General features: G+C 41.4%; 1 protein-coding gene across 5 annotated transcripts in view; it reads left to right on the top strand.

Moving 5' to 3' along the window:
• JAK1 (Janus kinase 1) overlaps positions 1 to 4,370 on the top strand; it is a 436,233-nt gene extending 431,863 nt beyond the window's left edge. For all 5 annotated transcript variants that reach the window (XM_086953620.1, XM_086953634.1, XM_086953640.1 and 2 more), the window contains exon 24: positions 925 to 4,370. In XM_086953620.1, coding sequence (XP_086809746.1) covers positions 925 to 1,026 — 102 coding nt within the window. In that variant the 3' untranslated portion in view covers positions 1,027 to 4,370. The remainder of the gene's footprint in view (positions 1 to 924) is intronic.
• Positions 4,371 to 14,935: the final 10,565 nt, after the last annotated feature.

Here is a 14,935-nt window from a genome sequence, read left to right as displayed (position 1 = left end):
TATTGTGTAATCAACATGTCAGTTTTTTATTGTTAAGAATGTCATGTGTCCTGTCATTGTTTTTGATTTCATCTATTGTATCATGTGCTGTATGAAATATGTCATTGTGATTACTTTCATATTTTTTAGCCCTATTTATGTACCATTAAATATATGTCATATTTCGCTTAGGAGGTTTTTATACCCCATTGATTAGATAAAACATGGAGTTCTTTATGTGTAAGATAAAATAAAGCTTGTAATTTTTTCTTCACTTGTTCCTGTGGCTAAGTTAGTAAATTCAAATACAGGCTGCCAAGGGGTGTTTATATACAACTGAACATAGTTACTCTGCAATACAAAGATTTATACAGTGTTCAATACCTCTACACATCTATCGTTCATTAGGAGCCTATGCGCTTTGCAAATACTCATATTGATTAGCTGGACACAGGCTGTACAAAATTAGGTAGAACAGTGTTACTGTAGTTACCAGCCACGATCTAAACTATAAAACAAAATAGCACACTCATGGATGATGTCATCAGTGATGTAATAAATGATGTCATAGAACAGGTCACAAGTGATGTCCTATGTTAGGTCATAAGCTGTGCATAGTGGGGGCGCAAGTTATATTTGACTCTAACTATAACTGGTAAATTTCTGTGTCACTGACAAATTCACCTAACTATAACGTTACTTTTTTTGTCCAGTGAATGTGTATACGTGGTGGGGGCGGGCGGGTGTATGTGTATATATATATATATATATATATATATATATATATATATATATATATATATATATATATATATATTTATATATTCATATTCAATGTGTGTGTGTATATATGCTTGGAAATTAATTTAGGCTAATTTCTGTTTTAACATTGAGGCATGTTATTAACACCCACACCTAATTGTCATCTGTTTGTCACGTTAACAGGTTTATCAGCTAATGAGGAAGTGTTGGGAGCAAAATCCAGCCAGTCGGACCACCTTTCAGAACCTCATTGAAGGATTTGAGGACATAATAAATAAAATGTAGATAAATGTTTTGTACAGTTGTTGGTGCTTTATGTGTTTTATATGCAAATGCAAAGCCATTGGATGGTTCCTAGGCTGCCATAGTCTACTGTGACCTATTTTGTTTTATTTGTTGTTGTTAATGTTACTATTACATTAAATATAAATGTACATTTTAAAATAGTTCGCCCAAATCTGCTATCTGTGTCAGATAACATGATCCCCGCATTAAATCAGGTTTCATATTGCAGGAAAAGCTCATTATTATTTCTTAGATTCCAGCAAATGTTTAATAATAATAATAATAATTTCAGAAACAAAATCTTTAGTTTTCATTTAGGTTTGTTGCAATGAATAGCTGATATAGAAGATCATTACAAATGCCAACACGTCTTTTTTTGCTATATCATGGTATTGCATAATTAAATAAAAATGTACTCGTTTATACCCTGTATAGACTAGTTGAACACGCAATATTGTACTAGAAATTTTGCTTTTATAAACATCCCAAATGTAAATAGATTCCTAGAAATAATTCCTTTCAATGTTCAGAATGATGCTTTGGCCACCCGTTGAGATATTGATTCCTCAAACCTCATTAAACGGTTAAGTTTTTTAGTTTATAGTGCAATAAAATATAGCATATTCCCTTGAAAATGTAAGTAATCTTCAGAACTCAATTAAGATTTTGAAAATGTTATTCACTATGTGGTTCTACACATAGAATTAAATGGAAAAGTTTACATTTGTTGACATGTAGCAAATTTAGGAATATATTACCTACTTAAATTTAGTCCCAGGAACCCAAACTCTGAGAACACTGTTAGTTTTCTTAAATGTATATATGGTCTGTTAACTCGTCTCTCTTTGGAAGTAAACGTTACAGTCCGCAATTGGTGTGATTAAACAGTGATCTATTTTTAGTAAATTGACAATGTATATTTGAATGATGGATGACTTTCCAATAGACACACTTTTCTCCCTCCAGAAATATTTGATCAGGAATAAATACAAAATATGAAAGCAGAAATATGCTTGTTTACTCTAAATTAGGATATAGTTTATATATCTATTTACCAAATCTCACAACTACTCACTATTGAAATACACCCTTATTGTTTGTCTTCTGATGGAACAACTTACACTGTTAAAAACATTTGATTGCTTCAGTGTATCAGATACATTCTTTTTATATAAGTGTCTATTTCTGCAGATGTTTCGTCTTTTCAGGGGTACCTTCTAGTTGAATTATGGGACTGATAACCACACATTATCTTTTACAATTTTAAAATAGAGTGCATTACTAAAAGAAGATGAAAACTCAAGTGTCCGTGTATAACAGTTACATAGGCATCATTGTCAATATAGAACGGTTTACCAAATAGTAGTGCTGCTGCTCTAATAATAAGTGTAAAGCTGCTCTCTTAATCTGTGACTGATATACAAATAAAATTAGTGATGGCAGAACTGCATACATATTAACAAGTTACAGCTTGCGAACAATCTCATTGTTCTCACGTACCAAGGAAGCTATTGTTTCCTTTTTTAAAAAAGTTGTCCTGACCACACAATATTAACTTTTTTTAAATCGGAGCAAAACCTTTGTCCTACAGTTTTTCTAGACCACACAAACCAAAAGAAGCCTGGGTATCCACACTTTGGTGTAAACATTTTTCTTTAGTTTTTTGCCAAAACATGAGTGATATTTGTATAAATGGCTTTCAGCCCGTATGAAATCCGATGGAGTCTCATTTGCAGGCCTCTACATTTTGATGTAAATGTGGGAAGGTCTGCAATCAACAAACTCCAGTGGCTTATTAATTCTACAATCTCCTCCCCTCACTCAGGCCTTCTCAGAACTTCAGCTTTAAGTCAATTCCAGTTTCATATTTGTTTGCTGAGCAGGATTTTCCCAAATATTTACCTGCTGAACGTAAAAGACGTGTTTCTACACGGACAACACAAAAGACATCTCAAACTGTTTAGCTCTTCTAATTCTTTACGGGTTATTTTCTAAGAAAGTAAACATTGAATAACTCAATCTATGATCTTGCTTGATCTTTAGTGTAATAAGCACATTCCTACTTTTCTGGCCAGCTCATTCACTTTCTAGTGTCCAATACTAGCAAATTTGAATGGTTGCTCTCTGGGAGTAGATTTAGCATACTTAAAATGAGAAAATCTAATTCATGCTCAGTTCCTTGAAAGAATGATAAATGTCATGTGGTTTATATAACACAACCATTAATACTGCTGAAAAGAGAAAACAATATCTCTAATATTATCTGGGAATATTCTGTTGGATGTGAATCTGAACAGAAGAAAACTAGCTGGCATGTCTTCTAAGAACAGCTGTTTTGTTAGAACCTATTTTGCTCCATTTCCATCTATCAATGTTGTAGAATTTATTCTAGCTGCAAGAGGCTTTATTTCTTATCAATTCAGATTCTCTTGATAAGCATTTGTCTTCTGTTCACCAACAAGTTTGGATATCAGACTACCATATAGACAAGACCAGTCACGTTGCTTATATTTTAGGATCTATTGTGCTTCCCCACATTCTTTGCTCAACACTGTCTTTTAGTAATTTTGCCATCTGGTTTTTTAACTGAATAGTAGTAAACATTTTCCAAAGTAATGGGCACTCTTTCACTTAGGAAAGCCAGCAGAAAAGAGCAGTGCTTAGTGATTAAAGTTGTACAGCAAAAGGTTTAATGTACATAGATTAGGAAACTGCATCATGAACTGTGTTCTGCATAAATTAATTTAGCACTTGAAATGCAGTCTTTGAGTTTCAGGGCACTCACTGTACAGCTCATTGGAATGAGCACCTGGCATATATTAGTTTACCCAACAACATAAAAGAATCAGTACATGCGGTTTAGTGGTTCTGACACTACTTCCAAGAAGCTAGACACCTGCACATTTTGTATGTCTAGGGTGTAGCAGTTGGACACTTAAATGATAACTTTATGGAAATTCTGAGCCTCTGATAATCACCAGTCCTTCTAGATACCCTGCCAATTTACTTGTGTAGTAAATTAGCGTTGCCATTAGGGGGGTCATCTGATTCCTCATTTCTTGTACTTTCACTTTCTAATTGCACACAGTTCAGTCTTTGGCACATCCAATATCTGGACCCACACACCACAAACATATTTCTTGTACATACATTATACTTTAACAAAGTATGAGCATTTATAGTCGCTAACTGAATGTAATTGTGTATATGTAAGCAGAATGTGTTTTATAAAGAATCAAGCATCTATTATTTTTTGTTTTACATTATCAACAATTTTACTTGTTGTACATCTGTATGCACTTTGCTACTCTTTATAGAAATAAACATAACATGATTGGTCTCTGCTTATGCCTGTTAGGATTTTTATCATGTATCATCTTGTCCAATACTTCACATGGACTTCTAGCCTCTAATACGGACCTATGTTTGAAAAATGTGAAATGCCAAAGAGGGGGTACACTGAGAACCAATAACAACTTCATAGTGCATGTTCGCATCTAAGTTAGATTGGTTATTATTACTGATATTTTTCCTTTTTTTTTTTTTTTTACTCTGGGCCAGTGAAACCAGAACTTGTTTTTAGAATGTATGCCTTTTCCAATGTGTTTTTTTCAGAACAATTCTCTGGGATTTCCAAGTTAATTTTTCTCTTCAAAGTAATAAGCTTTGGATCCACGTAGATCCTTAAAGTGGTAGCTGACCCTATTTGACCTGCTCTCATAGTGCATGTGGTACCTGGGGCCTGATATTGACTCAGAGTTGTGCTGTTGATGTCCACATATAAATGCAGACACAGCAAGAGAATGATGGCCCCCTCATAGAGCTAGAGTAAGCATGACTTCACAATTTTCATCTAAAACAAAGTAGAAGTACTCACTCGAAATCTGTACTCTCTGAAACCACCTTCTAGGAATACAGACCAAGGATTTTATCACCTGGTGTTGCAATAAGATCCAGCTTCCTCTTTTTAGAAGAAACTAATACTTCTTAATTGGATAATAGAGACTTTTTTTATTTGAAACTGCACTTGTTTTCAAATGTTTTCTAAGCGCTCCTTAATTTGTCAGGATAAAAAAGTGGGTTGTTAATCTGGGAAGGGGTTTACTCTTACAAACTCAATAACCCCCCTCTGGTAAGGTCAAACCACAGTTCTAACACAATCTATGCTCAGATACTGGTAACTATTGCTGAAGCATCAGGCTATTGTCAGAACTTTGTGTGCTAAGTTCAAGCACATTTTCAGGCAAAAAGCACCTAGAAAAAGGGAAGCACGTTGTGAAAACAGTTTGCGGTAGACCGGAGTGTAGGCGCAATTTCAGACTGACTGTAATGGAGCATAGGTCGGATATCCAAGGAGATTGTCAAATGTTTTGCCTTCAAACTTAGGGCCTGATTTATATATTGGCAGGGAGGGTTCTCCATCGCGATGGACTTCCCTGCCCGACAATATAGTAGTCCACTTGCAAAATTTAATGATGGCCAAATTTCTCTAACAGCCCAGCGCAGTAAGGGCTGTCTGTGAAATGGCTGCATGTCCACCTGCCCAATTTACGTAGGAGGACATGTAATTTTTTACTGTTCCTTACCACCACGTAAACATGGCGGTAGGGAACAGTAAAACCAATCTAATGCTCCTCTTGCCATGGAGAAGCCTCCCATAGTTAGGAGAACATTAATTTTTATCCTTTCAAAAAGAAATTCCAGTTTTGTGATTTCCCTTTTGTAGAAAAAAACAGTAAAATGCATTGGCAAGAAACACCGTGACCACAAGTCCTGCTAATGCCTTTATAAATGACCGCCAGCTTGGTGGTGTTTTATTAATTAAGTGGGCGACCTGTTCACCATGGGGACAGAATAATTTACCCCATGGTGAAATGGCGGGCCATCTGCCTAAATATAAATATAAATCGGGCCCATAGTCTCCAATTGCTGGGAAATCTTCATCTGATAGGTCAACATGTTTTAGCCTTTATATAGCTCATGAAGGGTCAGTAGGCTTTTCTCAAGACCTCGTTTTTACCCTGCTTTTTGCGGTTGCTAATTTTCTGTGTAACCATCTTGCTTGTCCCTTCATGTAAATCATGCAGGAACACAAGGGGTGCTTCGAGCGCAAGCGGACGTGTACTTTTGATGAATGTGTGACTACAGAGTCCATCCTCCCCTGGTAGCCCTATGATGTCTTTTGAAAAAACAAGTAATTTTCAACCATACAAGGAAAAGGTCCTATAAATATGGTCTGTATGGTAACGTGCATGCTTGTTACTACTTAATTGCACAGAAAATTAGCAATCGTAAAAAGCAGGGTAAAAACGAAGTCCTGAGTAAAGCCTACTGAGCCTGTCCTACCATTTAGTGAGGCCTTTATGCATACTTTATTGGGGGCATGGGCAAATATTGCTCCCCCCGGTTTACTGCCAAATTGCACAATACCACAGCTCTGCCCTGGGCGGCCAAGCAATTTTATCTCGGCACCCCTTCCCTGAAAGCTTGATACTGCAGGTGTCTGCCACCATGACTAATTCAAACACATGCCCAACGACTCCCCCTTATAGGGAGTCAAAACGGGTGGAGGTATTCGAGAAGAAGATTTTCTCATCTGCCAGCTTGGCGTTCACGTCCGTGAATGCCAGTTGCCTGATGGAACGCTATTCTCACGTTCTTCCTTTGACTCAGTGGCTCAAGTCCTCACAGATATCCCGATCTCTAACTGGTCCTTGCTAAGGCCATACAGGACGTTTGCAACACAGCAAAGTTAACATTTGTTGAGGTGTGAACACCAATTCCATATGGCGAGCCATTGGAACCAGTGTTGCCAAACAGTGCCATGGTTGGCTGCAATCCACTTATTTTTCAGGAAATGTCCAATCGTCTCCTATGAACATGCCATGTTTGGGGACAAGGCAGGCTGCGCTCTCAGGCAGTTCAAAAGATGGCAGGGCCATGGCATGCTCCCTCTGCTTATCTGCCTTACCTCGCCTGCCGCATCAGCCCTTCTGTTAATTTCCTTGCTTCAACAGAGGTATTGCATGCCGTCCGCTAATCCAACCCAACCATAGTGCCCAGCAGTTTTGCAATTGCCACTGTGGTCCCCACTGCCCCAGTGGACAAGATCAGTGGGCCACCCAGGCAACTCCTCACTCCCCCAATTTTGGAACCCCACCTGCCAATCCCCATTAACGTCCCTTTACTTGTGCACACGCACCCGGTAGGAGAAAGAAACTGATGATTCTTGCTGGGTTTTCATTCCATAACATCAGGCAGGTGGGTTCTGCAAATTGTGAAGAAGAGCTACACCAAACCTTTCCTTTCTGCACCACCACAGCTTCCACTATCACCTGATAGAGGACCATCCTTTCATGAGCCCCTACAGAAGTCGGATGTGTTTGTTATTCCTGCTACTTTCTGGTGGCAAAGAAGGATGGAGGTCTTTGTCCGGTTTTAGACCTACAGCCTCTCAACGCCTTCCTCTCAAAAGAAAAATTCTAAATGCTTACACTGGCCCAGGTCTTGTCTGCCCTAGACCCTGGAAAGTTGATGTTGGCATAGGGCCTGCAGGATGATTGTTTCCATATACCCGTCCTGCAGGCCCATTGGCACTACCTGCTATGCTCCCCTTTGGTCTCACCAGTGCCCATAGGGTGATCTATAAAGAGATCGGGGAGGTGGCAGTACATCTTCGGAGGTCAGGGGTGACCTTCTTCCACTACCTCGACGACTGGCTGTTAAAGGTGAGCTTGCCCCATATGGTCGCCAACCACCTCCAGACTGCGGGGAAGCTCCTGCCACCTTTGGACTTCATTGACAAAGTTCCTATTAACAATGTGCCCAAGTCACACCTGACTCCTCAGACGCTTCCGTTCATCTAAGCCATTTTGGACACAGTTCAGTTTTGTGCTTTATTCCTGGGATAGAGAGACCATGTTCAGATTTTGGAAGAGACTATGAAAGATCTGCAGTGTTTAGTTACCGGACTGCGATTGGGTCAGCAACAAATCCTTCCGCCTTCCCAACCCAGAGCTTACAGTAGTGAACGATGCATGGTTTCTGGGTTGTGTTAGCCACTTTGGAGAGGTATAGACTAGAGCCCTGGCTCCATATCAACTTTCTAGAGTGCAGAGCCCTCATTGAAAGCTTTCCTTCCTTCCATCCATCCATCCATCAAGTGAAGAATGGTAAAGGTGGCCACTGACAACAACACCAACATGTGCCACTGCAACAAACAGGAAGGGGTGGGATCACAGACACTCTGCCAGGTGGATTTGCACCTCTGGGAATGGCTGGACCATCAAGTAATCTTCTTGGTGGTGAAACACCTACTAGGATCATTGAATGCCTGGGTGGACGAGCTCAGCTGTCAATGCATAGCATATCACATGTGGCAGTTACAACCAAGGTGGCACAAGGTCTTGTATGCGAATGGAGGGAACGTTGGCTTGATCGGTCAGCCACGGCAGAGAACATGCAATGTCAGCATTTTGTGTGTTGGAGTTTCCAAGGCATCTCTCGCTCAGCGATGCGTTCTGCCTTGAATGGAACTTGGAACTCCTCTATGCCTTTCTGCTGATACCACTCCTGCCCAGAATTCTCAAGAAGATCAGGACCTGGCTAGCGTTCTTTGCTCCGCCTCACCATTCTAAGGTGGAGGAAAGACTCCATAACTTGGCCCCAAAAGAGTGTTGAGCTTTTACATAGATCGTACCAAGAAACACTGGATGGATGATCATCCCTTTGTGGAGTTCTCTGGGGTGAAAAAAGGCAAGGCTGTCATAAGACTGTTCTCTGCATTAAGATCTGCTACCTATTGACTAAAAAACAGCCTCTGGAAGAACTGTGTGCTCATTCTATCAGGGCCAAAGCTGCTACCACTGTGTTGGCATGCAGTGTCCCTGTCCAAGAAATGTTCCAGGCTGCTACATGTGCATCCCTCCATTCATTCAAGAACCACTATTGTCTGGATAGTCAGGTTTGCAGAGAGGGGCATTTTGCCTGATTGGTCCTGCAGGACTTTCTGGTTTGAGTCCATCCATATACCCACCTTACAATATGTACTGCTCTGGCATCTATTGATAACATGAGGAATCTGCTACTAGAAGTCTATTATCAGGAGAACAAGTTACTTACCTTTGGTAACACTCTTTCTGGTAGAAAGTTGATCTAGCTGCAGATTCCCCACCGACCCGCCTATCCTCTCCATTAAGGTCATTGGCCTCTATCCATTAATAAGATACCACGTTTAAGAATCTGCACATTGGTCACAACAATTTACTTTTGGAACTCTGCATCTGGGGGAGCGGACAGTTATGTTATGTTAATGTTAAATTATTTATAAAGCGCTCTTACACCTAGCGGTTTCATGGCGCTGGAAGCGGGGTGGCAGCAATAGTGGAGAGACAGCACTTACTCGTAAGCTTGTGAAAACAAGAGAGTTTTGAGACGTGTTCTGAACTGAGGGTAAGAAGCTACAGATCTAAGTTCAGTCGGGAGGGAATTCCAGAGTTGGGGAGCCAGAAAAGAAAATCTTAGACCGCTATATTTTTTTCGTTTGAAGGAGGGAATCGTGAGCAGATTGAGGTGAGAAGAGCGAAGTTCACGTGCAGGGTTGTAACGGTGAATCCTAGAGGAGATGAAAGCTGGACTTTGGCCAGCAAGGGCTTTAAAGATGGTACAACCCAGTTTGAATATGCTGCGTTTAGCAACCGGGAGTCAATGAAAGCTCTTCAATAAAGGGCATATGTGTTGATGCTTAGGCTGATGGTAGATAAGCCTAGCTGCTTGGTTTTGTACCAGCAGGAGGCGGCGAAGTTGGTATGCTGGGATGCCAACATAGAGTGAGTTTGCGTAATCTATGCGGGAAATTACCAGGGCCAAGATGACAAGAGGGAGGGCCTCAGTGGTCAAGAATCCACAAATCTTCCAGATTCGGCGGAGGTGGAAGAAGCAGTAGGATACTACTGCACCAATCTGGGGCTTCAGAGACAAATCATTGCAGATTAATACCCCAAGGCTTTTTACCGTGTCCCCTGGGCAGGGGGTATTGCCCAGGAGAGGCGGCCAAAAGCTGGAGTTCCAGGGGTTTGCAGCTCCTCCAGTCAGGACAGTCTTGAAACAACTGACGGCTGGGTGCGGGAAGGACGCCTATATAGGCTTGGCACATCATTTCAGGAACAGTGTCAGTGCGAAGCCGAACAGTGCCACCTACTGGCACACTTAGGTACTGATAAAAAGTTGCCAGATCCAGTTTGATGCCTTGGGAATATTCATAAGGTGACGAATATGCAGCTAGATATAGTCTGTACCAGAAAAAGTATTACCAAAGGTAAGTAACTTGTTATTCGCCGCAAGGGCACACTATCCCCAATATGTATTGTGCCCTATTTTTATATATTGGCCTTACAAGGCCCATTTTAGTGAGTGAATATAAAATTTGGGTGTTCCAACATGGCAAAGGCATTTTATTTGCTGTAGTGTATTTAAACTGCAGCCTAACCAGAGCGCAGTGATGCTCCTAGCAGAAACATACTTTCATCATACATGTGGGTGGTGTAAGTACACACTGCAGCCCCCAAATGGTATTTAATTTTCTATACCATAGGTGCACATACGGCACGATTTACAGTGGACTTTGGGAATTAAATAGGCGACATAGGGAGTTGTAGTGTACAGCACATATAATAGAGGGTAAGCCCAGGTACTTTACTACTGTTTAGCAGTGGTAAAGTGCATAGCGTTTTAAAGCAAGCAAAACCATACAATCCAAACTTGGGGCGGGGGGGGGGGGGACAACAAATGGGAGTAAATTCTTACAAGCAGATAGAACTGATGCAGAGGAAGACTAATTTACCCAGGATTTTGGGAAGTGAGGACTGTTCTTGGGAGATGGGAAGATATTCAGTAATACTTCTACATTGTTTTGTGTGCAGTTTTTCATATGACCATGATGTGTACAGTCTGGGTAACATCCATCTCATTGGCTTATCCCAACATGAATCCATAATGGCACGGCCCCACATCAAGTTTCTAAGTAGGTGTAGAAAAGGTCAAATTACCACATGACTCCATGTCTTTGGGTACACCTTGTTCTAGCTTTGGCATTCATTTCAACATAGGAGTGTTGTAATACTTGTTTATCTCAATTGAACCTGCTGGATTAAAGTTCGAAGGGGCTCTGGTTTGTACAAGAACATCTTGAACTGGACTCTGCCTGATGATATGGCGTGATCTGGCAACCTTAGCAGTAGTGGCTGCTGTCGGTGAAAAGTGGTGGGGCAGCGCAGGGGGCAAGAACAATCAAAAAAGATAACTTATCTGCTGCTGTCCGCCTCAGAGCTTTTTTACTCCTCTGCTGCTTGTGCACAAGATCTCAGACTCCACAACTCCAATCCAGATACTGGTAATACTATTACCCAGCATCGGAGAAGTGACAGGTATGAGCGGGCTGGTTTTGCGCTCCCACAGGTACTGGGAGCCTGCTGTTCTCCATCCAACTGTGCAACACAGCTCAGGTTGGAGAAATCTAAGTGCGCATGTCGGTTTGGCCGTCCTAAGACAGCCAACCAAACCAACTTGCAGTGCCCACCACCCCTCCGTGCTTGCTGCTGTCGTCAAGGTGGCCTCGCCCCAAGACTCTGCTCCGTGATGAAAAAGTAAAATTATAATAAAATAGTTTTCTTATTTTATTTTTCCTGTTTGCATCTGCTGGCTCTCAGTAGTGGGGCTACACTCCTCCGCCCTAACTGAGAAGCCGGCGCAGAACCTTAGGGGAAACCAAACTGAACAGGTCAATCCCTTCTCAGCCATTTATGAATTATTTAAGAAATGTAAGTCTAGGAGTGTTTCAACCATGCTAGTTTTTCAAGTTAACCAATGTACATACAATAGCTCTAAATAATACTAATTTGGAAAGTCTGTGGTTTTCTTGAAAATGTTGTTTGGATCTGGCCTTCGTGGACCTACTTTGGACAACAATGTACTGAGGTAATCAGTCCTTAGAGTATCAAGCTAGCTATATTACTGTACATTTTCCCCCTATGTGTGGTTCAGGTGTGTATCATTTTTAAGTCACACACAATGTGCTCCATTGCTGCATGCAATGTGCCTGAGAGTGTGGGTGGCATGAAGTGTAGTATTTCTGGGTGTCCCGTAGTCAGGGAGCTTAGAAGGCACGCAGAGGATAAGAGAAGCATACAAGTAACAGATGGGCTGAGGTGCATTGTTAGCCCTGTGCAGTGTACTGCCGGTCTGCCCTGCACTGGCAGAGCTATTTGTGGGTCGCATACGACAATCGCAAGGTATACTGGGGGCAGCAGGGCAGAGGTGCACAACAGAGCGTTGTGTGGTTCAGAGTACTAAAGTGGCAGGGGGGTTGCAGGTCCGGATTGAGGGGCATTTGCAAACACACGTGTGTTCCACTGTTTTTGGAGGATGGCCTGAGAGTCATAATGAAATGCATTGGCTGATTTGATTTGCTTTGAACATTTGTAAAGCACACGCGTGCTCGAGGGCATCCAGACTCTAATGGCAGCGAGAATCAGAAGGTTGCCGAAGAAATATAGTGAGAAATTTTAGAAGGCGCTTTTCTGAGGGATAAAAGCTGCGGACTGTTCTTTAGATCAGCTGGATGCGAGTTCAATACCTTAACAGTCCCCAAAATGAAACTTCTTCCACTGCAACAAGCCTTAAATCTGGGGGTCTGTAGAAGTTTTCTGTGTGAAGACCTTAGGTTTCTAGAGGGCCCATACTAAATCATATGACTTCTCAGATATTGTGGGCCGGCACTGTACAGTGCCTTGTATGCCAAGCTTTGAGATTTAAATGTAATCCTTTTTCCGGCTGGGTGCCAGTGCAATGTTATCAGACCGTGGTAGACTGGCTCAGATGTAGGGATAACCAGTAGCAATCTGGCTGCCGCATTTTGGAGTTGCTGTAACTTTTGCAAGTACTTTGTTTGAATGCTCATGTATAAATCATTTCCAGTATCCAGTATGGACAGGACTTATGCTGTCACAACATTTTTTAGGGTGTCCGGAGGTTATGAAAGTACAAATTTTTCTGATAATCTTTAAGATGAAAAAAATTGTAGAGGTGAGAGTACTAATCTTGTTTTTAAAAGTTAGATTATCATCAATGATACACCCTAGGTTGTTCAACTTCTTCACAGGGACTGGAAGGTCTTCCAGACTAGATGGCCACCATCTTGTAGACCAAAAGGAGGTATCGGGAGAACCTCTATTTTTCTGCCTTTAAGTTTTAAACAGTTAGAGCTCATTCACTGATTTACCTGGGTCATGCAGCTATTACATTTATCTGCAGTTTCTTCCATATTACTAGAGACTGATACTACTAACGGAGTATCATCGGCATAAGATACCACTGAGAAGCCGAACTCCCTAATAATTTGAGCCAGAGGGGTAACATAGAGGTTAAACAATGTGAGACGAGCCCTTTGGTACGCTAAATGAAAGTGTGAATTATAAGCATGGGCGGAAAATCCGTTCCGCTCGCGGATTTTGCGGATTTTCGGTAAATTCTCAATCCGCAAGATTTGCGAATTTCCCGAAAAATCCGTGAGCGGAACGGATTGGGTCAAAAGTTCAAGCTGACTTTTGTAACTTTTAGAATGGCGCCGGCAAGATGCCAGAGCCATTCAAAATAGTTACAAAAGTCAGCTTCAACAGGAAGCTCTAATAGATATAGTAAAGCAGGTGCTCGAGTTGAAGCTCAAATTCAGTTACACAATCACTAATCACCCCAAACTTGGGGTGATTAATGATTGTGTAACTTAATTTGACCTTCAACTCGAGCACCTGCTTTACTTTATCTATTAGTGCTTCCTATTGAAGCTCTTTGTAGCTATTTTAGAATGGCGCTGGCAGCTTGCCGGCGCCATTCTAAGTGGGGCTGAGGGCAGAAGGGGACAAAAAATGGGTGGGGCAGAAGGCCACAGAAACGAGTGGTACAGAGGGCAGAAGGGCATAAAAAACGAGAGGGTGGCAGTGATTAACCAGGCAAAACACGCAAAGCGCCCCGCGAACACGCAAAAATAAAACAATCCGCAAATTCACACGAATTCGTGAATTTTGCGGATTGCGAATTTGCAGATCCGCGGATTGCGAATTTGCAAAATTCGCCCATGCTTAGTGAATTGGTCAGATGAAAAATCTCCCGGCTCTACTGATTGAACACTGTTAGAGAGGAAGGATTTAACTAACTTAAGGGCAGTGTCTCTTATCCCTAGCTCTGATAACCTATTGGCCAGAATCAGGATTGGCCTTTCCTCCAGCATCCAAAACTAATCTTAGCTCTTCGACAGCCATGACCAATGCAGTCTTAGTGCTATACCCCTCACGGAATCCGTATTGAGACGGATCTAAAAGTTCTTTGGAAGAAATGAACGAGGTAAGGTGTATTTTTAACACTTTTCCAACACCTTTGCCGGAAAGGGTAGTCTAGAGACAGGTCTGTAGCTACTGGGATCAGCTGGATCTAAATTAGGGGTTTTTTAAAGAGAGGGAGAATCAAGGCTATTTTCCAAATATCAGGGGAAAAAACCTGACTGATGGTCTCTTTAAATACAGCCCTAAGTTGTTCACTGATAATTTCGGGTGCAAGGTGCAGTATTTTTGGGGGGCCCAGATCCAGATGTCCTTACCATCTGAGTAATCTGTTCTGCGATGGGTGGAAAAAAGGAAAGAAGCAAGTTAGATGGGAAAGGTGTTGTGACTACTGGAAGATTTCCGTTTGGAGTTAATGTCACTGTCCCTAAAGGACTGATACACTGCCTCCACATTATCTTTAAAAAACCTTGCTAAGGAATTACAAAATGTATTTTGCTATCAATGCTAGGGGGATCTCACAGTTTGGCTAGGCTTTTTATTGTCATGAAGAGCTCTTTGCTAGAATTTTTTGACTG

Source organism: Lissotriton vulgaris, chromosome 1_1 (genome assembly GCF_964263255.1).
Source record: "Lissotriton vulgaris chromosome 1_1, aLisVul1.2, whole genome shotgun sequence".
Taxonomy (NCBI): Eukaryota; Metazoa; Chordata; class Amphibia; order Caudata; family Salamandridae; genus Lissotriton; species Lissotriton vulgaris.
This window is presented reverse-complemented; position numbering and strand designations above follow the sequence as displayed.